Source organism: Chiloscyllium plagiosum, chromosome 2 (genome assembly GCF_004010195.1).
Source record: "Chiloscyllium plagiosum isolate BGI_BamShark_2017 chromosome 2, ASM401019v2, whole genome shotgun sequence".
Classification (NCBI taxonomy): domain Eukaryota; kingdom Metazoa; phylum Chordata; class Chondrichthyes; order Orectolobiformes; family Hemiscylliidae; genus Chiloscyllium; species Chiloscyllium plagiosum.
In genome coordinates this window covers 145,348,888-145,375,170 of record NC_057711.1, presented here as the reverse complement: position 1 = coordinate 145,375,170, position 26,283 = coordinate 145,348,888, and the positions used below count along the sequence as shown (strand labels likewise).

At 39.8% G+C, this 26,283-nt stretch overlaps 1 protein-coding gene across 2 annotated transcripts in view; it reads right to left on the bottom strand.

Annotated features, from left to right (window-relative positions):
- LOC122564957 (prolow-density lipoprotein receptor-related protein 1-like) overlaps positions 1 to 26,283 on the bottom strand; it is a 41,830-nt gene that overhangs the window by 14,107 nt on the left and 1,440 nt on the right. Inside the window, exons 3-15 of one of the 2 annotated variants that reach the window (XM_043720516.1) lie at positions 25,621 to 25,857; positions 23,386 to 23,505; positions 20,834 to 21,037; positions 18,456 to 18,621; positions 15,831 to 16,005; positions 14,579 to 14,789; positions 14,364 to 14,483; positions 8,790 to 8,903; positions 6,640 to 6,810; positions 4,708 to 4,923; positions 2,509 to 2,738; positions 1,430 to 1,559; positions 1,162 to 1,340 (exon numbers count right to left, since the gene is read on the bottom strand). In XM_043720516.1, the coding sequence (XP_043576451.1) occupies positions 1,162 to 1,340; positions 1,430 to 1,559; positions 2,509 to 2,738; positions 4,708 to 4,923; positions 6,640 to 6,810; positions 8,790 to 8,903; positions 14,364 to 14,483; positions 14,579 to 14,789; positions 15,831 to 16,005; positions 18,456 to 18,621; positions 20,834 to 21,037; positions 23,386 to 23,505; positions 25,621 to 25,857 (2,273 nt within the window). The remainder of the gene's footprint in view (positions 1 to 1,161; positions 1,341 to 1,429; positions 1,560 to 2,508; positions 2,739 to 4,707; positions 4,924 to 6,639; positions 6,811 to 8,789; positions 8,904 to 14,363; positions 14,484 to 14,578; positions 14,790 to 15,830; positions 16,006 to 18,455; positions 18,622 to 20,833; positions 21,038 to 23,385; positions 23,506 to 25,620; positions 25,858 to 26,283) is intronic. The other variant, XM_043720524.1, reaches the window with a different exon arrangement.

The window sequence follows — 26,283 nt, the reverse complement described above, 5'->3', positions numbered from 1 at the left end:
GGGGTGGGGAGAGAAGGAATGGAGAAGGAAATCATGTGCCAGCTTGTCTGAAGCTCAATAGGATATTGCAGACTGACTTACAACAGAAGCTTTGGTAGAGGCAAGCTTTATTATCTACATACTACTAAACAGAACCCTATTTACCAGCATTAGAAATAAAACATTTTTACCTTGAGAAAAATATGTCTAGTTAATCTTTGAATTTGCCCAAAATCTTAAAAAAATCAGATAATGGTCACCTTAAATGGCATTTACTAAAACACTAGATAACTTTCTACAATCTGAAATGCCCGTGTTCCCAGGAATTAGTTAATTTGGGATGATTGGATAGTATAAGGGAATGAACTGAGAATAGTTCACAGGTCAGTGCACCATTGAGGGCTGAAGGGCCTGTTCTGCACTATATTATTCCAACCCTTGCTTTCCAGATTAACAAACTATTTGGAGAAGGTGTTAAATTTGCTGATACTCAGTTAGGAGAAGAGGAGGAGGAGTGAATGGAGGGGTAATGCTAAGTGGCTTGAGGGACACAGACAAGTTGGCCAAAATGGACCACCTCCTGGCAAGTGAATTTTAAATGCTAAAAAAAGAGTGCCAATACATTTTGGTAGAAGAAACAGACTACACTGGCTTAATGGGGGGGAAAAAAAAAGGGGGCACAGGAGAAGGGGTTGCATATACATGATTCTGAAGGTGACCAGGGAAGTCTTGTAGGAGCCTTGGGGTGTAACTAGAGGCAGAGAGTACAAATAAAAAAAGAGTTACATCTCCACAAGTCATTGGAGTGTGATTAAAATTCAATCTGGGGACATTGATAGATGTTAAAGCCCTGGGGGGATATTCCAGTAAATCTTTGCACCGAAGGATATTCGCTAGAAGAAATTGAGCTTATTCTCTTCTGTTCTAGAAGAGAAAATCACAAATGGAGAAGCTTTCCACAATTGTTAGAATATGCTACCTGAGCGTAGAGGCAGATTCCCTAGGTGGTTTCATAAAATAGCTCATTTGAAAGAGTGAGGAGTTTAGAGGGCGAGAGATATGGCTAGAGTATGGAACTAGCTGGGCAGTTCTTTTTGAAATTGGTACAGATAATGAGGCAAATGTCCTCATGTAACAGAATGATTCTAGTGATCACTTCTGCAGATATTGATTAATACTTACAGGTCCATATGGTGTCCTATAACATACATGTGTACAGTTTTTGCATTCTTGAACACCACAGTCATCTCCTTCATCTGAACCATCTGCACAGTCATCCTTCCCATTACAGACCAATGTCATGTTGATGCACTTTGAATTAGCACATTGGAATTCAGAGCTCATGCAGAGTCTTGGTTTGCCTGTATCAGAAGCAGAGAGTCAAAAATTGACATTTCTATACACAGACCATATACCAATCAAGACAACTAGATCCTGGAGAGTTACTCACACTTAATCTCATCGCTGCCATCTTTACAGTCTCTCTGCCCATCACAATACCAAAAGTCTGGAATACACTGGGAGTGGTCACCACATGTCCATTGATATTCCTGGCACTTAACTTTTGAAACCTTGCAGTGCTTCAAAAAAAGTTACTGATTTTAAAAACATGTTCAAAATCAAAGTCAAGCATCGAGAATCAGATACTGAATTTTGTTCAATTGCAGTAATTTCAACAAGACTAAGATTTATTGTTCGACTGTGCTTTATGCTTGTAAAAAAGTTGAATACATGGAGTATTCAAAATCCAAATAATTTTCCTCAAACCAGATGCTTACCTCAGGGTTAACTTTTCAGATTACATTTACTTTATATTAGCATAGTTTGTGAATACTGATCAAATTCTAATGTCCTGGAAATAAAGATCTTTTGCCAAAAGTTGATGAATTCTCATCCCGAGTGTCACTTCATTCTAGAATCAACACCACATTAGCTGCTTACTCTGGGGAAGATACCAATTTCAAACCATTAATGCCACCTCATTTTCCAAGAGCAAGTGGAAAGTTTTGGCTAAGTCAATTAACACTGGAGTAGAGTGTTGACTTTATATAGCTTCACCTTAAATAATACCTAAACCTATGCTAAAGATAAGCTGAAGGGTCTTTAATACTTAGAGTCTGACCCAATCCCATTAGTCAGTTCCTTGGTTGAACTTCATTCACAAATCATAAGGTAATGTTATCGTAATTGAGGGGACCACAAGGTTGCTAGGATGACTGGTAAGTGTCACCACACCTCATGAGGGGAGAAGAGAAGAGAAGACAACCAGACCTTCATGGCAAGATCAGCCAGTATAGGAACTGAACCTGCACTGGTTGTGTCACTGGGCATTTCTAACTAGGTATCCAACCAGCTGAGCTAGCTGATCCCCCACATTCAATACCAATCTGGTTAAACAAGGTAAGGTTGTGTTTAAAATATATTTGACATCATTCTTAGTTGCTTCTTTTGCCAGGACAAGTTAGTTTTGAAGATTACAAACTAAAGTCTATGCAAGCCATTTAGAACTTAAACAGCAAACTGATATACCTGTTCATCCATCCCATCTTCACAGTCCATTTCGTCATCACACCACCATTCCTTTATTATACACTCTTTACTGACAGGGCACATCACCTCATCAGGCTTGCAAACAACTTTTGTCTTTCTGGGACAGTTGTGTTCATCCGAATGATCCTTGCAGTCATATTTTGAATCACAGCGGAAAGCTAGAGAAATACACTGGCCATCATTGCAGATGAAGTCATCACTGCTACAGTCTGTCCAAAACAACAAAAGAATTTTTCTTGCAGACCATGTCATAACCAAAACAGGATATGAAGTCCACTATTCTGAAAATATTTAACAAGTTCAATATGGATGCCACCATACATCTAGACAAGACATTTCTGTTAAGGCCCAAATTAATCTAGACAGTCAAACTTAATTATCCCATCAGGGAAAGAAAATTGAGGTAAGGAAATAAAACTCCCTTCTATAATATCACTGAATCAGTTGGAACCCCCTCAGGAAATAGCCTGTGTTTAACTAGTCAGATCTTGCTAATGCAAGCTAGCTATTGTGGGTTCGGCATGCCACTCAAGTGACAGATGACTTTCAGGACTTGCCAATAAACTCACATTGGAGAAAGCTAGACTGACAAGATAGAAAAGGCAGCCTGCACTTCAACTGGTTAAAACACAAGTGAAAACACTGAACTCCATTAATTTGGGTTAAAAACAGATTGAGGGCAAATTCAGCATGCACACTATAGGGCATGAGGAGCCAAAACTCTAATTGATGCTTTTCTTGAAGCGATGTAATGCCCCACAACCACTTTATAGCAAAAGATTTTTCATTGAAACAAATCTTTGCCAGTCCACAAAAATCAAGTTAAAAAACTGGGAGTTCATTGGGGAAAAACAAAGTTGCTGCAGCATTATCACCAGTGCTTTACAGACAAGAGTGGTAAGGTCCACAGTAGTGCCTACTACGTTTGCTAGTGGGCTAATAGGAGGCAACATGGTTAAGCACTGATTGCTGGATTGGTTTTAGCAATCTGGAGGTGGCATCTGCTACTAGGCTAACATTAACTGTTAATAACCACATGGATATAGTTGAACAGACTTGTACATTTGTTGGTTTATGTTCTATGAAGAGAGACAGGCAGACTAGCTCCATTTAGATTTCCAATGAAAAATTGGTCTGATGATTGCTACTAGTGCAATGTCAGCATTAACTTGGGAAGAAAGAAGTCCTTCACTGGAAACAGACCTTTTTCTAGGAAGTGGTTTGCACACCACCTTAGAATAAGAAAGCAGTCTCCAAATGGAAACAGACTAACCACAGCTTCAGCCAGGGTCTATATAAATTAGGTGTCAGGAAGAAGGATACCACATTTGACAGGTCCCAAGCTAGAGTGCAAACAAAAAAAAAGACAAATACCTTAACACCATTCAAGCTTCATTACATCAATTGCCAACTAAAAATGCATTTCAAACTTTGGACCAAGCCAGTTTATGGAAGCAATACATCGAAAATCTGGATAAAATTTCTCAATGCAGCTCAACTCCTGAAGTTCACAACACTGAAAATAGAACCTTTGATTTTAATTGCTTTGTATAGGGATGAGGGGAGGGAGAGGTGGTTTGATGGACCTCAGTGGATGCTATATTAGGGGAGTCCCTTCAGCCCATCAAGCTATATCTACCCTGGCCCCACAGTCTCAGAACGCAGATGCAGAGACAAAGGATGTTCCAGCAAGGTGGATTGGTTGAAGGGAATTACTTCCCCAACACCATTAAAAATTGCTTAGTTGGAAGGGCTTCCAGCTTTACTACCTAACAAAGTGACATTGCTAAAAAAGGTGTTTAAGCATCAGTGGCTAATGTACATTAATGTACAGCGACTGCGATCACCACTTTTGCTAAAAAGAGTGGTAGAGCAATGCAAGATTTAGTTTTTAAAACACTTCTGGCATCATTAGAAATGAGGTTATTCCTCACTTTAATATGGACAGTATTTTCCCCTTGAAGAGTTTGCATTCCTTCTTAGTATTGAAGGAAAAATTTAATTGAGCCCCCTGTACAGTTTTTAAAAAGTTGAACAGTTGGATATAGGATCCAATAGAGAAATAGTTTAGTGCTCATGAACTAGATTTCCATTAAAAAGATAAAAAAGTTACAAGATTCAGACTTGAGAAACTTGTGGTAGAACAGTTTAATACAGGGAGAAGTTAACACCTCTTACCACAGTTAAATTCATCGGTTTTATCTGTACAATCTTCACTGCCATCACATATCCAGTCTGAAGGAATACATCTCTGGTGATCATCACACCAGAAGCCACAGGTATCAGATTCTTGGCTGCAACTCATTTCATCAGATCCATCTGGACATTGAGCAATGCCATCACAGCGCAATGCCCCCTGAATACATCTGGTCCCATCTGAACAATGAAATGCATCTGAAAGGAAAGGATGTGCTAATACACTGGCTGAAGATAATCCAAAACATTTGTCACAAATTAAGAATCAATATTAAGCAGTAAATTGAAGTAATGTTCACCTTTGAAGAGTCTTGCATTTTAGATCTGCAAGACTAACTTTTCTGCTTTGCTCATTTGAAGGAATTGACAATTTTAATCAGATGTGTTGCAGTGTCTAGTCAGAATACACGAGTGACTGAACAAGTGCCAGTTTCTAAGGCCATTAGGAATCTTGTTCTCAAATTCTAATTGAGGAAACTATATTCCCAATTTAAGTATTTCCATCATATGGCCTTTGCTCAATTCCTGCTCCTCAGATGCTGCCTGAACTGCTGTGCTTTTCCAGCACCACTAATCCAGAATCTGGTTTCCAGCATCTGCAATCATTGTTTTTGCCCAATCTGCACTGCAACACTTACTCGGCAGAGTTTTTAAAACCAGGGCTCCTTAGACATTCCAAGACCACTAACACAACATAGGTTAGCAACAAGAAACATGGAAGTTGCAGATGGCAGTGATCCCACCACCTGGAATTGAAATATTACACTATTCCTTGGAGATTGTTAAAATGTAAACTTCAACAGTTCTGAGCAGAGGGTAGGGTTTAATTACCCCAAGTGGACTGGTTAGAAAGTAGCAGTTTACCACCACCTTCGAAGAACTAAAAGATGGGTAATACATGCTGATCTAGCTAGCAAAGCCCACAAATAGAACAATTCAGCCCAGATATATTACTAAATATTCACAAGTCAGTCAGGCTCTAAACCTTAGTGCCAATTTAAACACTTAGATTTGAGTCCTTTGTTTTATCCCTGCACTTTTGTAATGTTGAGAAGCTGAACCAAGATGAACATCTATGGAAAAAAAGACAGTAGGAATTCCAGTCAGTTTAAAAAGGTTTCACTTGCAAATCAGGATCTACCCATTAAGAGTCAACCAACCATAGTATAAGCAGAGTGCTATTTCTCCCTTCATTTTGAAGGGATTTGTCAGCTTTAACTATGCTCTGTTAGATACTTTTTTCCAATTGCTACATGGAGGCAAAAACTCAGCCTCTTGTCTGCACTAACTGCATTAGTATTGAAGAGATGCAAAAAAAATGCAAACATTGAAGATGGGGGAACAAGAGAAACTGGAAAACTTAGCAAGTCTTGTTAACTGTTTCTCTTGCCACAAGTGTGGGGCAAATGATGCAGAACTGAAAAAGATGGAAGAGTCATGGGAAGACAGTGGATCAGTAGGGCAAGTCACCAAAAAGATCAGGCTGATTGGAGATCAAAAGCATCAGAACAAACAAGGGAACAATACCAAAGAGGAGCCAGTGAAAACAAAGGCACAAAATAAAAAACGCTGGTGATAGTGGAGAAAGGATAGTCTAGATTAAGGACAGATTTTGACTTCTTACAGTCTAGAAGGCTTAAAAATTACAAACAGGTGGTACTGTTTCTCCAGCCTGCATTTGGCCCTCAGCACCCTGGACCTATACAGAAATAGATGAAAGCATAAAACCAGGTATGATGGACAGTTAGGGTCATGCTTATAACCAGTATGAAAAGAGGTCACTATACAAGTTGGGTCTCCCCAGAGACAGGGCTGCATTGTACAGTTGCAGTAGACTAGATAGCAAATACAAGCTTTGTTTTATACATTAGCAGGAAGTATCGAGATTAGAAAAAAAGTGGTGTGATTAGATACCTGGATCACCACACATTTCTGAACAGCCAATCTCATCAGACCCATCAGGACAATCTCTGTCACCATCACATTTGTAATCCATACTGACACATTCAGATCCATCATCACAAAGAAAGAAGGTGCGATCACACTGCAGTGTTGTATCATAGTCCTGCTGAACTTCCCAAGTATCTAGAAAACAAAGCAGAGGTCACATTGTATTTTCTTCCCCTCCAGTAAGCACTGGATCCAGCTGGGCAACAATTGTGCTTCGAGTTAGCTTCCCAAAGTCTAAAATCTTAATTGATAATCAGATTGGCCAAGTAGCAAAGCACTGGGGTGGTGTCTAAGATTTCCATTCATCACCATGAGGTCCTTTAACTTGACCATGCAAGTCTCAACCTCAAGTCAAATAGGGTACTGAGGCCCTATTTTACCATTGATTAAAATTAGATATTTGTCAAACCAAAGAGGTAGCAGTTGGGACTTATTCTTTGTATGGATGGTCACCTAGGTTTACTTTGGTTTTAGAAATTCAATCTTGGAGCATTCATAATTGGTTCTAACAGCTGCAGATTGAAGTAGTCATTCAAATCGGATCATGTTCGCTCCAGCCACAGTTGCTAGTTAAACAATTCAGTGAATAAATTAGTCTCCAGTTAGATCAACTCCATTCTAGGCTCTGCATCTACCTGGTCAATATAGAGGATTGTTAGTCTAGTAAGACAGGTTCAGCTCTGGTACAATAATAGACTGTGTAGAATGCAGTGATTAAAACTAAAAGTGATCCGACTGCTCACTAGGTTAATCTAATTGGGACCTTGCTTTTTCAGAAAAATGTTTGTGAGAAGGAATAAGAGTTGGCTAATTTAAAATAGGATAGCCAGAAAAACAAAGTGAGGATTCAGTAATTCAAATTGCTTGGATTACATGCAAGGCTGATGTAAAATTACCAGTAGCATTCAATGCAACCTCAACGTAATAGTTCAATGAACAAACTCCATAATGTTCTGACTGATGCATTGGTCAGAATGCTTCTCTGTAGAAAAATAATACTAGAATCATTGAATCCTATATAGAGTGGAGGAGGCCAGTTTACACCAACCCTCCAGGTTGGAACCACCTAGACCCACCTGATACCCTACATTTAGCATGGCCAACCAGTGTACATCTTTAGATTGTGGGAAGAAACCCAAAGACAAACTCCACACAAACAATTGCTTTAGGGTGGAATGGAACCCAGGTTCCTGGTGCTGCAAGGCAGAGTACTAATCATTGAGTCACTGCATGGACCTAATTTGCTTGTCCTAGTACTATGTATTAAGAACACAGGAGTTTGTTAAGCATTATGCACATGATGCTCCTAGCTCATGGAGCTTCCACAGGAACCAAAGAAAGGTAGTGTTGAAAGCCCATCCTATGATCTTAACTCTGGTCTGACCCATCCATGTGCCTGAAAGTCCTGGTATAGCAAAGTTTGTCCACCCCCTGCTGTCTGTCAATACCATTAATTGGAATGCTGGTAAATTTGTGCCTGATAACCATGATTTCCAAGTCAGTGTTCAATTTGGCAGAGAATTCCCCTACAAAATTTGATGTCCAACATACAGGCCCACAGAGTTAAGTGTTTCATTTGGAGTCAAATTAGCAAGTGGTTAGCTGAGACCACCAAGTCCCACCTTGGGCTTCGGCACTGACAGCTGCCAGTACAGTACTGAGGAAGCACTGCACTGAGGGGTTCTGTTTCAGAACGGTTAAACTGAAGTCCAATATATCTGTTCAAGTTGATGTAAAATAACCCATTATCAGCATTTAAATGGTATTATGCCTGCACCCTGGCACAGAGGTTAAATCATTACCTTTTGGTTGTCACCATATATTTTGTGGACAATTTTCACAAGAAACCAGTACTGATGCTATAACATCAAAAACTAAAATTCTGGAGAAGTGAACAAGTCTAACTTGTGGTTCACAAAAGGAGAGAGAGGTGTTTTTACTTCTTGATAGCAAAGTTCTGTGCAGATTCTACCAGAGTTTCTCCACTATTTTTATGCCTAATGTCTGAAGTGCAACATGGAAACAAGCATATGTATAGCCATGCCACCCTGAGACTGTAAAAGGACAATGCTTGTAAATGGTCAACTTGATAAAGCAAGATGTAAATAAGTTACCCGGAGAACAATCCTCACTACCTGGACAAAAGCAGTAAACTCCATTAGTGTGTTGGATACATGTATCCCTTTCTGAACAGCCTCCATTAGCAATTGTGCAGATAGAATGATTTCCTGCAAGTTAAAAGCACCAGTGCATGGTATTAGTTATCACCAGCTACTGATGAAGGGCATCATAATATTGAACTGTGGAAGGAGCAGAAATATTGACAAACTGGCTGTATCAGCTTAAGTAAAAAGATTAAATTTCTCATCTAGGTGAAATATTGCCAACATGAGTGCGATTGTACAGAAACATTGCTATAGTTCCTGTTTTAGTAAAATTCACACAACTGGGATTTGAGGTGCAAGATTAGCTTCATGCTCCCAGTTGGTGATAAGAACAAGCCAGATTCTGTAGTGAAATCTGCTTTGATGGACCACCTTTTGCAATTTGGTTACTGTAGTCAGCAACTAAGCAACGTGCTGTCAGTGTACTTGTTTGCACAAAACCAAAAGTCATACATACACACCATTTAGCAAAAACACCAGCAAGACAATTCAACCCTTTCCCTTGCAGTATCCTTCAGACAGGAAGGAATCTTTAAGTGAAATTCCTTAAAGCAATTGACTGCAAATTCACCAGATGCAGTCTCTCCCACCTATAATCCTCAGAAGGTATTAACTGACTTCCAAACCCACCTTGGAAGGATGTTACAAACCCTCTGCACAAAGAGCAAACTGCTCTTCTGCTAGAAGCACTTGAATCCAACCTACAAAGCAACACCTGCCATCTGCTTCTGTAGAAAATTGCTAATGTGAAGCTGAGCTTTTTGTAACTCAGCAACCTGGAAAGTGGAACCATAAGATTCTTTCCCAGAAAGTTTAAGAGTCATTTGGAATAGTGAGCTAAAGTCCCTTCCAAATGAATAAAAATTCACATTCCTTTAAAAGTTTAGCCAAAATCCATACCTTAATTTAAATGATAGGTATCAAGGAAAGTGTTAACAGGAAGATGTACTTTTAGTGTCAGTGTTCAGACCAAAGGGGTTGAAAGTGGTTTGGGTATTATTTGACAAGCTGTATGCCAACAGGTAGATGTAAAAAGATTCTCCTGAAATGCTACAAAATAAAGTTTAAGGAATGGGATTGAATTACAAATTGGCTTTTAAAAAGCTACTCAAACCAAAACAGCTAGGTTCAGATGCTATGGTGGGGGTGGGGGGAGTTGGTATTAGTCAGTCATAGAAAAAAAAAGTGTACAGTACAGAACCTTTGGTCCAACTTTGACATGCCAGATATCCTAACCTAGTACTATTTGCTTATACCCATTCAGATGCCTTTTAAATATTGCATTGTACCAGCCTCCACCACTTCCTCTTGCAGCTCTTCCACATGCACCACTCTGCATGAAAGGTTGCCCCTTAGGTCCCTTTTAAATCTTTCCTCACCTTAAACCTATGCCCTCTAGTTCTGGACACCCCCATCCCAAGGGGGGAAAAAAAAAAGGACTGTCTTTATCTTATCCATGCCTCATGAATTAAGCTTCTTTAAAAAGTCATCGGAGCATCTGACCCTCCAGAGGAAACAGCTCCAGCCTTTTCAGCTTCTCCCTATAGCTCAAATCCTCCAGCACTAGCAACATCCTTTTAAATCTTTTCTGGATTAGTTCTGGACACCCCCATCCCAAGGGGGGAAAAAAAAAAGGACTGTCTTTATCTTATCCATGCCTCATGAATTAAGCTTCTTTAAAAAGTCATCAGAGCATCTGACCCTCCAGAGGAAACAGCCCCAGCCTATTCAGCTTCTCCCTATAGCTCAAATCCTCCAACACTAGCAACATCCTTTTAAATCTTTTCTGGATGTTCAAGTTTCATAGCCAATGTTGTTTGGAAGAATCTTCCTTTCCACATTTCAATAAAGTATACTTAGAACCCCAGCCAAATCTAGACATTTGATTGGGAGGCTTGAGATGTCCAGTGTAAGATCAGTGACTGGTACCTTAATTACAAGGTATGTACTCTAAAAATATTGGTTTTAGAGATTTTTGTGGATTTTAACCATTCAATGAAACAAGAGGAAACAAATTATATCATGCAGAACCAGCATGACTGGAGGGAAAATGGTTGAAATATGAATTTTTTGGATATGGCAACAGGACAAAAATAGAACCAGATCTAAAACTACAACTTCTAAAGGCAGTTGATGGCAACAAGTGCCAAATGTTACTCCAAAAAATTCAAAAAGCCTATGAAATTTGAACATTATAGGGATAGATTGGATTGGCTGGTCAATATCTAGAATGGTATTTCAAGATGAGGGCTTCACTACTGCAGTATCATTGGAATCAATGAGGGCACAGTTTTCACACCATCTTGATCACTTTAAAGAGGGCATACTGCTACCAAGTTTGCAAATGACAAAGTTGGTGGGAAAGCAGATAGTGAGGATTAGTCTGCAGAGTGTTAGTTTAGATAAAGTTGTTGCCCCTTGCTTAAAAGGTATGAGAAAAGTGAAGTTGTGCTGGCAGGAAGGTAATAGAGCAGTGAGTAGTATTTAAGTGGATTAAGATTGCATAAAAGCCACAATAGAGCGTTTTTCACAAGTTGAAGAGCTATCATACAGATGGTACTTGACACTCGTCATGTACAAGTTGGAGGGGCAAGGACTGATTAGGGAGTCAGCTGGTTTTGTGAATGGGAAATCATGGCTCAGTAACAGTTTCTGGATGCAACCATGATTGTTGAGGGCAGACTATCAGTAAAATCCTTGACAGGGTTCCAAGTGGTAGACTAATTAGAAAGGTTAAAATCAGGGAGAGCTTGCCAATTGGACATAAAACTGGCATGATTGTAGGAGACAGGGGGTGCTGGTGGGTTGTTTTAAAGAATGGAGGCCTGTGACTGGTGAAGTTCTGGAGGGACTGGTTCTGGATCCATTGCTTTGTTCTTTGTATAAAAAGGATTAGGAGAACATAGGAGGTATGGTTAGTAAGTTTGCAAAATGACATCAAAGTGGTGCCATGGACTGTAAAACAAAAAGTTCAGTACAACAGGACTTTGATCAGACTGGCCAAATGGGCTGAGTGCACATGGATTAAGTTAGATTAAAAAAAGTGGTGAGGTGTGGCATTTTGGCAAGGCAAGACTTGGTTGATGGCAAGGTCTGGGGAGCGTTGCTGAACATTGAACCTGAACCACAAGATCTTAGTTCTTTGAAAGTTGTCACAGGTAGATTGGGTGGTTAAGATAGTGTTTAGCATGCTTGCCCTCATTGCTCACGATTGAGTATAGGAGCTGGAATGTCATGATGTTGTCCAGGACTGATGCCTCTCCTGGAGTAGGTCTATGGTTTTGGGTACCCAGTTATAGAATGGATAATTTAATTGGAGAGGGTTCAGAAAATAGTTACCAGCATGCTGTTTGAACTAGAGGTTTGAAGTAGCCAGACAGGCTGAGACTTAACTCCACTTGTGTAGGAGGTCAAAAAAGTTCATGAGGGGGATAGTTAAATTGAATAGTAGAGGTCTTTTCCCTAGGGTGCAGAATTCAAAACCAAGCAGTATTCAAAGTGAACAGAAAGATTTGTTAAGGGGCAGCTTTTTCCACACAAGGTAGAGGAGTGTATGTGGATTGAACTGCCAGAGGAAGTGGTAGACAAAGGCACAAGTGCAACACGAGATATTTGAACAGGTACATGAATAGAAATTGTTTGGAGGGAAGTGGACCAAACATTGGCAAATGGGACAAGTTGAGTTTAGGAAACCTGGTTGGCATGACTGAATTTGGCTGAAGGGTTTGTTTCTATGCTGTGATTCAGAAATGTGGGCACAGCTGCCAACTATTGTTTGTCCCTGGTAGCTCAGAAATGGTGGCAAGTGGTTTCCTTCCTGCAGTCCACACGCCTGTACTTTAGACAGTGTCCTTAGGAGGAAATTCTAGGATTTTGACAAGCAACAGTGAAGGAACAGCAATTTTTTTTCCCCAACTCAGGCTGGTTGGTGGCTTGGAGGTGTTCCTGTTGGTTAGGCTTGTCCTTTAGATGGAAGTGATTATGGGTATGGACTGCATCTTTGCTACCATCTAAAAGCTGCACTGTATAACTTTGCCAGTGTACCAGGTAGTGGTGAAGGAATGGATGTGGTCCTAATTAAGCTGCCTGCTTTGTCAGAATGGTGTCACTTGAGCTGCATCCATTCAGGCAAGTGGAGAGACGGTATTCCACCACTCCAGATTTGTGCCTTGTAGATAGAGGATAGGCACAGAGTTGGGTAGAGTTACTTTCCAGTATTACTAGCATCTGCTTTGCATGAGCCAATTGAGCATGTTTAAATGGCAAACCCCAGAATTTTGCTGGAGGGGTTCTGTGATGGTATCATTGGCTGTCAAGGGACATGGTTAAATGATCAACTGAGATGGCATTTGTGGCAATGACCAGGCAGTGTTACTTTCCACTCAGACTGGAAATAAACCAGCATAATCTGGACATGAACATGGAACATTTGAAAATGAACAGAGTCATGAGTTGTTCTAAACATTGCTCACCCACTTGACTTGGAGGGAAGCCATTCAAGCAGCTGATGGTTTGACAACCATGAGGAGCTCTTGCAGAGATGCCCTGGAGCAGAGATGACTGACTAACAACCACAATCTTCCTGTCTGCAGGCAAGACTCCAGAGAGTTTGCCCTCAAATCCCACTGATTCAGTTTAACACAAACTAGTGCTCCTTGATGCCAGACTGTCAAGTGTGGCATTTGTAAAGGGTAAATCATGCTTCTGGAATTGAACTCTTATCCCTCTTTGAGCCAAGGCTGTAATGAGGTCAGGAGCTGAGTGGCCCTGGGTGAAACCCAAACTAGGTGCCACTGAGGTGCTGTTTGACAGCACTGTTGATGACACCTATTGCTTTAGAGTAGACAACAGTAATTGACCCATAATCATTATGGAAGTCAAATAGAGTATTCCTTTTGAGGGAACATGTAAAAGATTTTGCTAAGCCATGCAGTGCACTAGTTAGACTGTACCTAGGACAGTTAATGTGAACTGTTTATCTCCTTAAGGGAAAGCTGCTTGAGGCAGTTAAATGTGGTCTATTGGTGAATCCCAGTTATAGAGATTGAGGGGTTGAGCCTGTGTTTATTCTTTGAAGAGAATAAACTAACTGAAAAAAAATATGGGGGGGTGGAGAAATGGGGATCAGCCATTAACAAGTGTGGAGCAGACTCAAAATCAGCAAGTGGACTGTTTCTGGTTCTAAAAAACAGTTAGGGCATAGGTAAATCTCAAAATCAAATACTGGATGTTCATAGCACCGAGATGAACTTTTTGAACAGTGTCTCTGATAGCCACAAAATGCCAAGTTCAGGCTTGCTGCTAATTCTACCTTGGCAAGGATAATGTCTCTAGGGCCACTTGAAGAAATTCCTGTTTGTCTTTTACTCTTTATACATCAAATCTAAAAAGTTGCAGCATGCCATTAAAAGGTGACAGGTAACCATTTATTCATTTTGGATAAAGACAATCCCAAACCACTGCATAGAGTAGTAGTGTAATTTACGCTGTTGTGAAACAGTATTTTAAGCTTTAAAAACTTACCTTCACATTTTCCAGATACTAGGTATGTTCCTTCAGGGCAAGCACATTTGTAGCCTTTAGTGTTCAATGGAGAGAGTAAGCATATATGACTGCACTCTGCTTTCTGACATTGGTGACTACCTGCAAAATCAAATTAGTCAACTTGATTATCAGTAACATGTTGATTAGAAATAACATCTACTCTTTCGTCTTTCTATTTAGAAACCAGGACTTACTCTGCTGTTGGTTGGTTATGGTCAAAATGGAAACTACTGCAGGATCTAGCAAAACTTCCTTTGGCCTTTTTAGATGGTGGGATACAAGAACTCTACTTGCTTCAGACCAGTAGAAGCTGTTTTCGAATACTGAGAATCCTTGAGGTTTTCTGATGTCCAAGTTAGAAATGGAGAATCTCCCACTGCCATCCACACTAACTGTTTCAACAGACTTCAAAAGTAGAGTTAGTCATACTTAACATTGCAAATCTTTTGCAGGAAAATTGAGCCAAAATTGTTTTGGTCTTTATCTACACTTAAATGATAAAGGTCCCAGGGAGTGTTGCTCAATGAGACCTTGGAGTGCAGGTTTATAGCTCCTGAAAGTAGTTGCTGGTAGATAGGATAGTGAAGGCAGTGTTTGGTAGGCTTTCCTTTATTGGTCAGAATATTGAGTACTGGAGTTAGGAGGACATGTTGCAATTGATCAGTATCTTGGTTAGGCCACCGTTGGAATATTGTGTGCAATTCTGGTATCCTTCCTATCAGAAGGATGTTGTGAAACTTGAAAGGGTTCAAAGAAAAAAATTCAAGCATGTTGCCAGGGTTGGAAGATTGAGCTATTAGGGAGAGGCTGAACAGGCTGGAGCTGTTTTCCCTGGAGGGTCAGAGGCTGAGGGGCAACCTTCTACGGGTTTATAAAATCATGAGGGGCATGGATAGGATCAATAGACAAAGTCTTTTCCCTGGGTCAGTAGAGTCCAGAACTAGAAGGCATAGGTTTAGGGAGAGGGGAACAGACTGATGGGGCAGCTTTTTCATGCAGGGAGTGGTATGTGTATAGAATAATCTGCCAGAGGAAAGTACAATTGCAACATTTAAGAGGCATCTGGATGGGTATATGAATAGGAAGGGTTTAGAGTAATATGGGCCAGGTGCTGGCAGATGTGACTAGATTGGGTTGGGATATCTGGTCAGCATGGACAACTTGGACTGAAGTGTCTGTTTCCATGCTGTATGTCAGATTCTAGAAGATAAGCAGCCAAAGACTAAATTTGCTTGTCAACACTAAACCCAGTGAAAAATGGAAGATTTTAAATATCTAGAAAGTGGTTTTAAACACAAGAGCCAATTGCAAAATATTTAACTGAGCCACTCATCCATTATGTTGCTGTTTGAAGGATTAAAACAAATTCAGAAACTTTAAAAATACAAATTCCCCTCATGAATCAGGTGCCCAGTTAGGACCTTCCAACAGGCTAAGTGCACTTACTTCATAATCTTCATTGAACCAGTACAGCCTCTCAGTTGGATAATCAAGAGTCAAACCAATTGGTTTCAATGAATCAAGGACCACAAGCACTTTTCTTCCAGATCCATCCATTCCTGCAGTCTCAATGTGAACCTTGGAGTCGATGTCATCTCTTTGGTTTACCCAGAACATGAGACTGAAAGGAAGTTTAAGTTAACCTTTGCTGGATTTGTGATCCCTTGCAACTGAACAGATCCAACTGAAGTTCTTATTTGAATTTTATTCAATTAAAATGGATATTTAGTTCCTCTGCTATAGAGCCCATCTCAAATGGGATAAGATACTCCTAACTTGAGCGAGATTTCCATGAGATAGTAGACTTGGAAATGTTCAATTACTCAATTGAGTGCGTTTCACATTGTCTAAGGTCTCCTCATGCTTAAAGATACTTCAGGCACAATTACTTTTGGGAACAATTACTTTCAAATATTTATTCCTCTGCTTTCATTTTAGTGATTTGCCTATAAGGCAAGGAAATTAAAATTTGCAATTTTCACAGAAGTTAAAACATCCATTTGGCTTGCTCAAAAGCAGGAGACTGAAGGTGGCACTCAAAGTCCATGCCATGAAATGCATTAGATCTTACATGTGGGTATTTGGTTTTACATGGGATTAAAACATCCAAAACTGGTTAGGCTGCTCTTCCAATCTTGGTAAAAGTTTAGCAGTCAAGTAACTTAATTTGTACTAGTTTCACTTTGCAAACTTTCTTTCCCACCCAAGAAAATTAGGGATTATTGTTCTGAATTACTCACCATACCCAAGAGTTTATTTCATGTTAGTACGTGATTGGTCATTGTGGCATGGAGGAAACATTTTTCTGGTTAGTTTGAATGGCAGCATGAACAAGTCTATATTACCATATAAATTTGAAGCAACTGTTTATTGATGAAATCTTATGTAGTCATTTTAAACACCAATTAACCTCAACAATGTCTTTAAATGTAAAGTGTTTAGTGACAGGTTACTCCACTTATGTGACATCACTAGCTATGCCAGCATTACCCATCCCTAGTTGCCCGGAGGGAAATTGGTGCAGTTCTGGAGTCAGACATAGGCCAGCCCAGGTAGGATGGCAGTTTCCTTCCCCAAAGGGAGTTATTTAGTGAACCAAAATAGGTTTTTCCCCCCAAATAGAAAACAGTTTGTGATCATTAGGTTCCCAATTCTAGATAATTCTAATGAATTCAAATTCCACCTCCTACCATGGGCATTTGAATTTGGGAGCCTAGAATTTTGCCTGGGTCTCAGGTTTAACAGTCCAGTGATAATACCACTAGGCCACTTTGCATTTGTTTGGAACCAAAAACCTCAAGTCAGCTTTGCCATTCAACACTATAGTACCTGATCATCCAGCTCAGGAGATTTATGGTAGATGGTGGTGATAGAACAGTCTAACTGGAGGCTGCTGTCCACTGGTCTACCAGAGATCAGTGCAGAGTCTCTTGATATATAGAAATAGCAAGGGGGGGGGGGGGGCGGGAAAGAAGGAAGTAAGTGTTTACTGATGACTATTTACTGAAGTATTGACTTGGTAGTAAAGTCTGAGGATACAAGAGGATATAGGCTGATTGAACAGATGGGCAAGTCAGCAGATTGAATTGGACTCAAGAATGCAAGGTGATGCACTTTGCAAGTAGTAATGAGACAGGAAAGCAGTGGATAGGTAGCAGACTAGGGAGCTCTGAAGGATCAAGGTGTTGTCCAGGTTCCTGAAAGGCTGATTATTCATCTAGGTTAATGTGACCTATGGGACGTCTAAAAAACCAATGCCATAACTGAAAGCAGGAGGTGAACAAAAAAAAAACAATTAAGACACAGCTAGAGTATTGTGAAGTTCTGGTCACTGCACTATAGGATGAGATTGTATTAGAGGGAGAGCAGAGGATATTCACCAGCATGGTACCTGGGATGTAGCATTTTAAAATGGAGGAGGGATTGATAAGTCAACTTAACACCAATGGTGGGTGGAAGGGGGGCAAAAGTGGGTGTGGAAGAGATCAGAATGAGGTGCACAAGATGAAGGATGAGCAAGGATGAATAGATTTAAAGCAATAGTTTTTTTAGTTGGAGTTAAGGAGACAACTTTGAAAGTAGTGAAATGATGGAGACAGAAGAGATTAGAGGAACTCATTAAATTGATAGGGATTTGGAATCACTAGTGATTCTAGTGAGTGGGTGAAACCTCATCTTCAGAAATCTGCCTGGATGACTGCTTAATCTCAAATATTTAAGGTCTTTGGGCAGTGCTGGAAAGTGGGACTAGGGTAGATTTAGTAATGATTGGTCAGTGTAGACTCAAATGGGCCAAAGGGTAATTTGATAATTCCAGTACCCTATCCTACTTCCCGCAGTACCTTTTGATCATTTTAGCCTCAAGAATGACATTTAACTCGAAATATTTTGGTCTCAACCGCTGAGAGAGAATCTTATAGGTGGATCAGGAAATATTTGTACTCATTTGCTATCAAGGCTGTCCATTGAAGTAGTGTATAGGTTTTGCTGTATATCACCTGTTGTGTACATTTGCTAATCAAGCTAACTAAAAAAGGTGAGCAGAAGCTTTGTACACCAACAGCTTCTTACCTTTTTGCCGGCAGAAGGACTAGTTGCTCTGGATTTATGTTCTTTAGGATGAATACAAATCCACTGCCATTAGACATACCAGCACAAATTCTCTTCTCAATGAGGTTGGTCCAGAAAATCAACCCAGTAAACCAGTCAACAGCCACACTGGTCACTCCTCTGGCATCTAGAGAAGAAGGTCAGCCATTATATAGTTTATAAACAAGTCAAATATTTAATGTGGTTCAATTAGGTTGAATGTCTTGGATTAAAGTTTAAGTGTTGCAGGTAGAGTTGAACAATCAAGTAGCATTTAAAAGGCAATCTCTGAAGGAAAGAAAATTGTTACACAATTACATTCCATAAAAAGAATCAAAAAATTGGTAGGCTTCATTATTTCACTGAAATATCTACAGATTAGAAATTCACCATAAATTGGGTCTAGACCTAAACATACTCAGCTGCTTGACATTCCCCTCAATAAGAGATCAAAGTTGGTTAGGCATGGCATTACTTGTTCCATCCGAGATGGAAGACCTCCTGGATTAGTATCTCAGACGTATTCTTCCTTTTGGAAAGGTTCTCAACATGCAAGGTTTGAGAAGTGTACCAGCTCCACTTTTTACTGAGAGATGCTGGTCCTGAACACAGACTCACTTTCCAAATGTAGATTTCTGTAATAAGCTGTTAGAATATCTTTGACAGATTCTGTTTAGAGATATTGAAACTGGCCTTTCCAAATTAGACAGCTTCTACATTATCCTCTTTCCAGAAGGAAAGTTAGGTTACAGTCACTAGTCCTAAAGATTAACCCACTTGACTGGCTTCATCCCCTAGGATTAAGTCTAAACTACCATATCTGTATTAGAATGTACTGGCATAAAGCTCTCCTGGACATTCTTCAGAAGTTGCACCCTGCCTAACTCAAAGGCAATCCCAGTTAGTATTAAAAGTTGAAAGACTACTATAATCTTGTTCCTCTGTTGGACACAATCACCCAGCAAGGCATTTACAAATTTGTAAGCTCTACCCAGTTGGCTTCATTTGAAGCAGAGAGGGGTTCTCCCTCATTCGAGCAGTGATTGTCTCTCAAAAAGGAAATACCCCAATTGCTTTATATCCTAAGTCACACCTGAAACTGGAGTGGAATGTTGAACTGCTAATCTTTCCCTTCCTTCAAGGGAATCTAAAATTGCAACAAATGTCATTCTCACAAGTTCATCCACTTGACCAGTCAAGCTCCTTGAACTGAGATCAATTTAATGTTTTGAACCTCCCACGCCATATCTCCATCTGCTCAATGGTCCTAACATTTCCTTGAAATAGATAGGAACTTGCACCTAGCTTTTCACCTACAGGCCTCATCCCCTGATCAAATTGCAAAATGTCTCTTAGTAGCATGGAGAAGCTGCCCAGTGTGGAGATATTGAACCCATTTCTGATCAGGTTCAAGCTGGATTGGTTATAGGTTCCGCTTACCAGAGAGCGTGTCCCAATGACAAGTCTAAAGACCACCCTCCTACACAAACTTGTTCACCGACCTATTTGTATACTCAGTTACACATGACATTGGAAGTAAGCCCAAGACTGAAGCTATAGTGATCCTCTAATCTGTTAGCCAACTTAATTGCTGTTGTAAGACCTCTTAAACCCATGTCCTTCATACAGACATGAACCATCATGGACTGTTCACCATCCCCTTAAGAATGCCCTACAGATATCCCTGACCCTGTTACCAGGAGGGAATGTCATCCATTTAGTGGCCACAGAATTGCCAGTCAGTTCCCCTTACAGTTGAGTCCCCTAATCATTGCTGTACTGTACAGCACAACTACTCCCATAAGCTGGTCTTTTGCTCCCAAGAGATAATCACCCCCATCCAAAAGTAAATGTTTTGAGGGGAGGGAATGGCCATAGGTGATGTACTACATGCACACCCACTAGTCTAGTAGTCACAAAGAAAAACTGCCTGGGTAGGTCTTGCTTGTGGTGTGACCAGCTTCTAAGGGCCTTATTTGTAACATCCTCAGCATTTAATTATTTGGCAAGCTTTAGTTCCAAGTACACCCAAAATAAAGAGGAATTTAGCAGCTGTATTTGCATATTCAGGTCGAGTTCCAAGTTAGAGATTAATTTTGTGAATGGAGACATATCACCATGGCATGTGACAGTCAATTTAAGCATAAGTGATCTGTTCATGTGACAAGAAATATCCAGTTTTGCATCACTTAATTCCATGCTTTAAATTTCAACATGTATCTTGTTAAAATTTCTAACAAAAAGTCTCCAATAGTTTTAAAACTAGTGTAATAATTCCACTGGATGGAGACAAAGTCCTATGGAGCATAGGAGTACGGTCAAGCATGCACACTTCTTAAAGTATAAAAGTTAAAAATTACCTTTGTAAATTGGGATGCTTGAGTTTTCAGCTAACGACCAAAATATATTCCCTTCCATGTCAACCCAGTAAAAAGCATCCTTTGCTTGATTGTAAGCAATAGCCACAACTTCTTTATCAACTGCCATGGAGGTGAATTTCCTGCTGTTTAAGTCCAGTATCCCTAGCCTTTGCTGTCCAGCAGTCAGCAAAAAGGCAGTGCCTTCTGCAAAAGCAAAAAACACAAGAGTTTGGTGTCAAAGTCCTATTTGAGATGGATATCTGTTAGTTGCAGAGCCATCTGCAAGTATAAGTGGTCCTTCCACACAAAGGATAAATCGAATTGGCTAGTTGCATGACTTGTGCATAGCATTGCACAAGTATGCATTTTCAGCAGAAAATATGTAACCAAGTGAGAGATTGTTGATACTTGGACATTAAGTCAGTGACATGCTTCAATGCAACTAATTCAGTCCAACAATTTAGTAAAATTATTACTCAGTGCAGCTATTTAAAAGGAGTTTTAAATTTTTAAGTCTTCAGTTGATTAAATGAAACTAAAAGTTCAGAGCTTTATTACACTTAAGTCTGCCATTACAAGTGGCAGTTAGGAATGAGGGATTTTTCAGGTACTCAGAGGCTGCTTGTTCTTGCCATCACCACCACCTCACACGCGCGCCCCCCCCCCCAAACCTCACGACAAGTTCTTTAGCTCTTAGGTCTGACAATACTCCTTTGTTTACATCTAAACAAAGTTCAGAAATTATAGCTCTCTAGTGCAGTGTCCAAGTTCTTTTACACTGGTGCTGGTCTTGACATGATGATTTACACTAAGATCATATGACATTAGTGTTTAGCATGCCAATGGCTGAGCAACTCCAAAGCAAGTTACATGCATGTGAGGTGCCAAATACTGTAGATGCAGCACAAACCCTAAACCAGGATTGGTGAATACACTTGGCAGAGTTTTAGCAGTTCAGTGCCACTGAAATGCAAAGCAAAATGGTTTGAGCGCGATCATAGAGGACTTAATTCCAGACATTCCATTTCAGCATATGGACAGCCAGCTACAGTTGCAGATATACTGGACAGTCAACATTTACTCAGACATTTGACATGTAGAGAACTCTAGCAGATAAACAGAATTTAAGCAGAGTTCAGTAAGTGGTAGGGAGGTTCTTAACATACCACTAAGATTTCATTCTGAGATCTAGATCAAAACAAAATAGAGAGCAGAAGTTTCATTTGAGATAAGAACCATTGTGCAGGAGACAAATTTGGAAGCTACAAGTCAGAGGGGGATGTAGAACACAATGAGGGCAGAGCAGAAGGAGCAAGGTGTAAAATCTGTCTAATGTCTCACTCGCAAAGTCAAAAACAAAGATCAAATGCCTATAAAGCAGTAATTGGTTCAAGTGGGAACACACTTGAACCACATTTGCAAAGCAAATAATCCATAACTGTTCAATGTTGAGATGAGATTTCCAGAATCCAACATGATCAACATCTGGGGGTTACAACTGACCAGAAACTAAACTGGATCAGCCATGTATATGTTGTGGTTAAGAGAAGGTCAGAGACTGGAATTCTGACCAAGTAACCTCACCTCCTGACTTCTCAAAGCCCCATCATGTACAAGGTGTACTTAGAAGTGAGATGGGTATACACCATGTGTAATTAGATTAACTCCAAATAGTCAAGCAGCTTGACCCCATCCAGCTGCAAGTAGTGTGCTTAATTGACACCTACATTTATTTCCTCCATTCAGAAGCAGTGTAATGTTACAAGATACACTGCAGTAACTCACCAAGTCTCCAACACCATCTTCTAAATTGTGATCTCCTGAAGCCCAGGGAAAAAAAAAATTGAGTCACATTCTGCAGGATCCCCTCCAGGTTTTGTAATCTGGATTTGAAACTGTTCCTTACTGTCAATCAAATCCTAGAGTGCCCACCAACAGTCCTATGTATACTACACTGCATGGACTGCAGCACAAGAAAGCCTTTCATTGAGGAGCAATTCAAGATGGGCAATAAGTTTTGCCCTAGTCAACATGGTCTATCTGGTTGATGAAACCAATCTCATCTTAAATGAAAACTAAGTTTGAGCTGCAGATACAGAATCCTATTGATTTCAGATTCATGGAGCAATTTTGCATAATTTAAGCTGGATAATGAAAGTTATTTTGTTTTAGTTTTTAGATAAAGTTCAGCTTTTGTTCTTGCAAAAGTTGCTTGAGGAAAATCTGGGCACTACTTGTTGACAATGGACAGATGTTAGGAAGTGTTTTACATCATGAGGAAAGTACTACACAAAAGAGTTGTGGAAACTCAGGTCTGGCTGCATCTGAAGAGAAAGCAGAGTTAATATTTCAAGTCCAATGACCCTCCTTCAGAAGGCAAAGTGTTAATCTGTTTTCTCTTTACATACTGCCAGACCAGCATTCCTCTGGCAATTGCTTGCCTCAGATCTTCAGCATCTGTAGTGGTGTTTTGCTCACTGGTGTTGTGGCAACACATTGTCAGAAGTATCTAAATTAGTTCAGAGAAACAGATTGGTCAGAATGTTTCTTACCAGAACAGTTTTTGCCACCAGCCTGTAAAATCATGCCTGCTGGGCAAACACAATGTGCACCCCAAATAGTTTCTTCACACACGATGCTGCAGCCTCCATTATTGTCCCAACACCTCTTACCTAGGAAGCAGAAATTTCAGACATTTTATTATGCAAAACAATTGCAAGTGCCAAACACTTGCATCAAACCTACAATAAATTAAACTGGTTACTCTTCCAGAATCATAAGTGTTATGGTTTTAAAATTTAATCTAAAAGTTAGGTGAACTCCTAGTGATGCACCTCCAGCATTTGAGGCTTCATTAGAATAGATCCATTTATATAATGGAGACACTGGATCAGCAGCTTTATCCACTGCATCAAGATTGTTAACTGAATGTTATACTGAAAATCTCAGGCAGTTGCATTCAAACCACATCAATTTGAATAAAGACAGTTAAAACAGGCATAAAGTCTAGAAGAGTTGTGTATTCCACTTACAGTATAGAAATAGAAGTTTGCAAGATTAATGGAAAGACAGGTTCTAAAAATTAAAGTTACTACAAAAGGTGTCAGTTCAGTCCTTACTGCAAGATTCTGGTTCATCAATCCCATCACATTCTCTGATAAGCATTTGTTACTACATTCAAAATTCTGAACAGGTTTCATTATGTACAGCTTCTACAAAGGACAAACTTAGTTTAAAATCTGGGTTTTAGATATCCACTGCATTCTGTATTGATGGTTAGATTCCCTCCAGTGTAGAAACTGACCATCAGCCCAACAGATCCACACTGACCGACCTCCCTCTGACTAGTGCACCTAACACTATGGGCAATTTAGCCTGGCCAATTCACCTGAACTGCACATCTTTGGACTGTGGGAGGAAGCCTGAGCACCCAGAAGAAACCCATGCAGACACTGGAAGAACTACCAAACGCCACACAGAATTGCCCAGGGCTAGAATCGAACCTGGGACCCTGGTGCTGTGAGGCACCGTGTCACCCCAAATCTAAAATGTGGGGAAGTGGGAACACTTTAGTGAAACAATGCTATACAAGACATACTAGGTGATCAGAAAAATTCAAAAATGATTTGTATATCCTGACATTGTAAGCATGCTGTTAGACAAGATTTTTAGTACCCAATGCACTCAACTGGTACATGCACCTTGAGTGCACTCTGTACTGTGGGCATGCTTCAGTGCATTTTCTGCTGGTCTAGAATTCAAGAATGAACTAGTAATACACTTAAGTGGTAAACTTGTCTCACATGTATTCACTAAGCCTACACATTCCAACTTCATCTTTTTCTATCCATTAACAACCAACGTAGTTAGAATAAAGGATTATAAACATTTACAGCAACAATTTGTTTACTTGGGGTAGCAGAGGAAATAATTCTGCTCATGGATTGGTCAGTACTTGATTCCTGATTTTCAGTGGTGAAATTATGTAAATTTATGGTGCACAATTCTGCATTATTTCCCCACTAAAAATCCTAGCATGAAGAAAACAGCACTGATCTATGCCAACTGATGGGAGTGCAATTCTGGAATGAAGTGTTGATTTTTTGGCATAATTTTAAGAGGTCACAACTCTTCCAAAAACAAAAAACAGTAATCAGGAACAGAAATGCCAGATGCCTTTCCATTCCACAATCCAGGAGTGGGTCATACTTTAAACTAGGTTACAATCAAAAGCAATAGTATGGAAAAAAGTGAGGACTGCAGATGCTGTACCAAAGTTGAAAAATGGTGGTGCTGGAAAAACAGCAGGCCAGGCAGCATCTGAGGAGCAGGAGAATAGATGTTTCCGGCATTAGCCCTTCAGGAAGGGCTTATGCCCGAAACATCGAATCTCCTGCTCCTCGGATGCTGCCTGGCCTGCTGTGTTTTTCCAGCACCACCACTTTTTAAAAAAGTATGTCCAAGCAAAGTTAGTGGATTGCAAAATCTGCACTGCTCTTAGTCTTTTTCCTCTATCACTATAGATTAGGATAGTTAGTTTTAAAAAGCATGACATTTTAATCTTGTAATCTGGAGTCCAAACCCAATGTTAAACATTGTGTTTCCAAGACCTTTTTCCTCTAAAATTGATGAAATATTCGTTTGGAAAATAGAGAATTCTTGCCAAGAGTGTGTAACAGGAATGTCAAGTTAATTTTAGTTTTGTTTCTGCCATAAACAGTATCCTTAAATCCTGAAGTGGTTGATTTAATGATCTAGACCCACACCAGCTACAGCATTGAACTCACCACAGGATTCCTCATCAGAGTTGTCCCCACATTCATCAACACCATTGCACTTGGCATTTTTAAAAATGCATCTTTGGTTCCTGCATTGCCATTGCATTTCAGGACAAGTTTTGTTTAGACAGTTAATTTCATCAGAACCATCAGCGCAGTCTGCTTTCCCATCACACATATTCCTCTTGTCAATGCAGATAATACCATCATAACACAGAATTTTCTCTCTACCACATTTTGCATGCCCTAGGATAGATGAAAGTTTCACACATTAGTTTTCAATAGTAGAGTTCATGAGCACATCCATTTGTTCCAGTTTGTATAATTCATTTAAACAAGATTTGAGTTTTTTTAAAAAAAGTGAAGAATTTTCTACTTAAAATGGATTACTTTGACTTCATGTTATCATATTGCAGTACAATTTGAGCTATGTCACAGTTGACTCCAGACTGCTCAATACACTACATCTTTCATTGTTATGCTTCATTGCATGTAATATTAGCAAAGTGATGACTGAAACAATTAGAAATAGGAAATAATCCAATGTCACATAGGCTTGCTGCTATTGGGCCATTCAATTCTTAATGCTGCACTGGTTCATTTGAACTTTATCAAGCCAGCACATTCGATAATTCCACAGTTGACAAAAGTGGAAGCTCTATTCCCACGAGT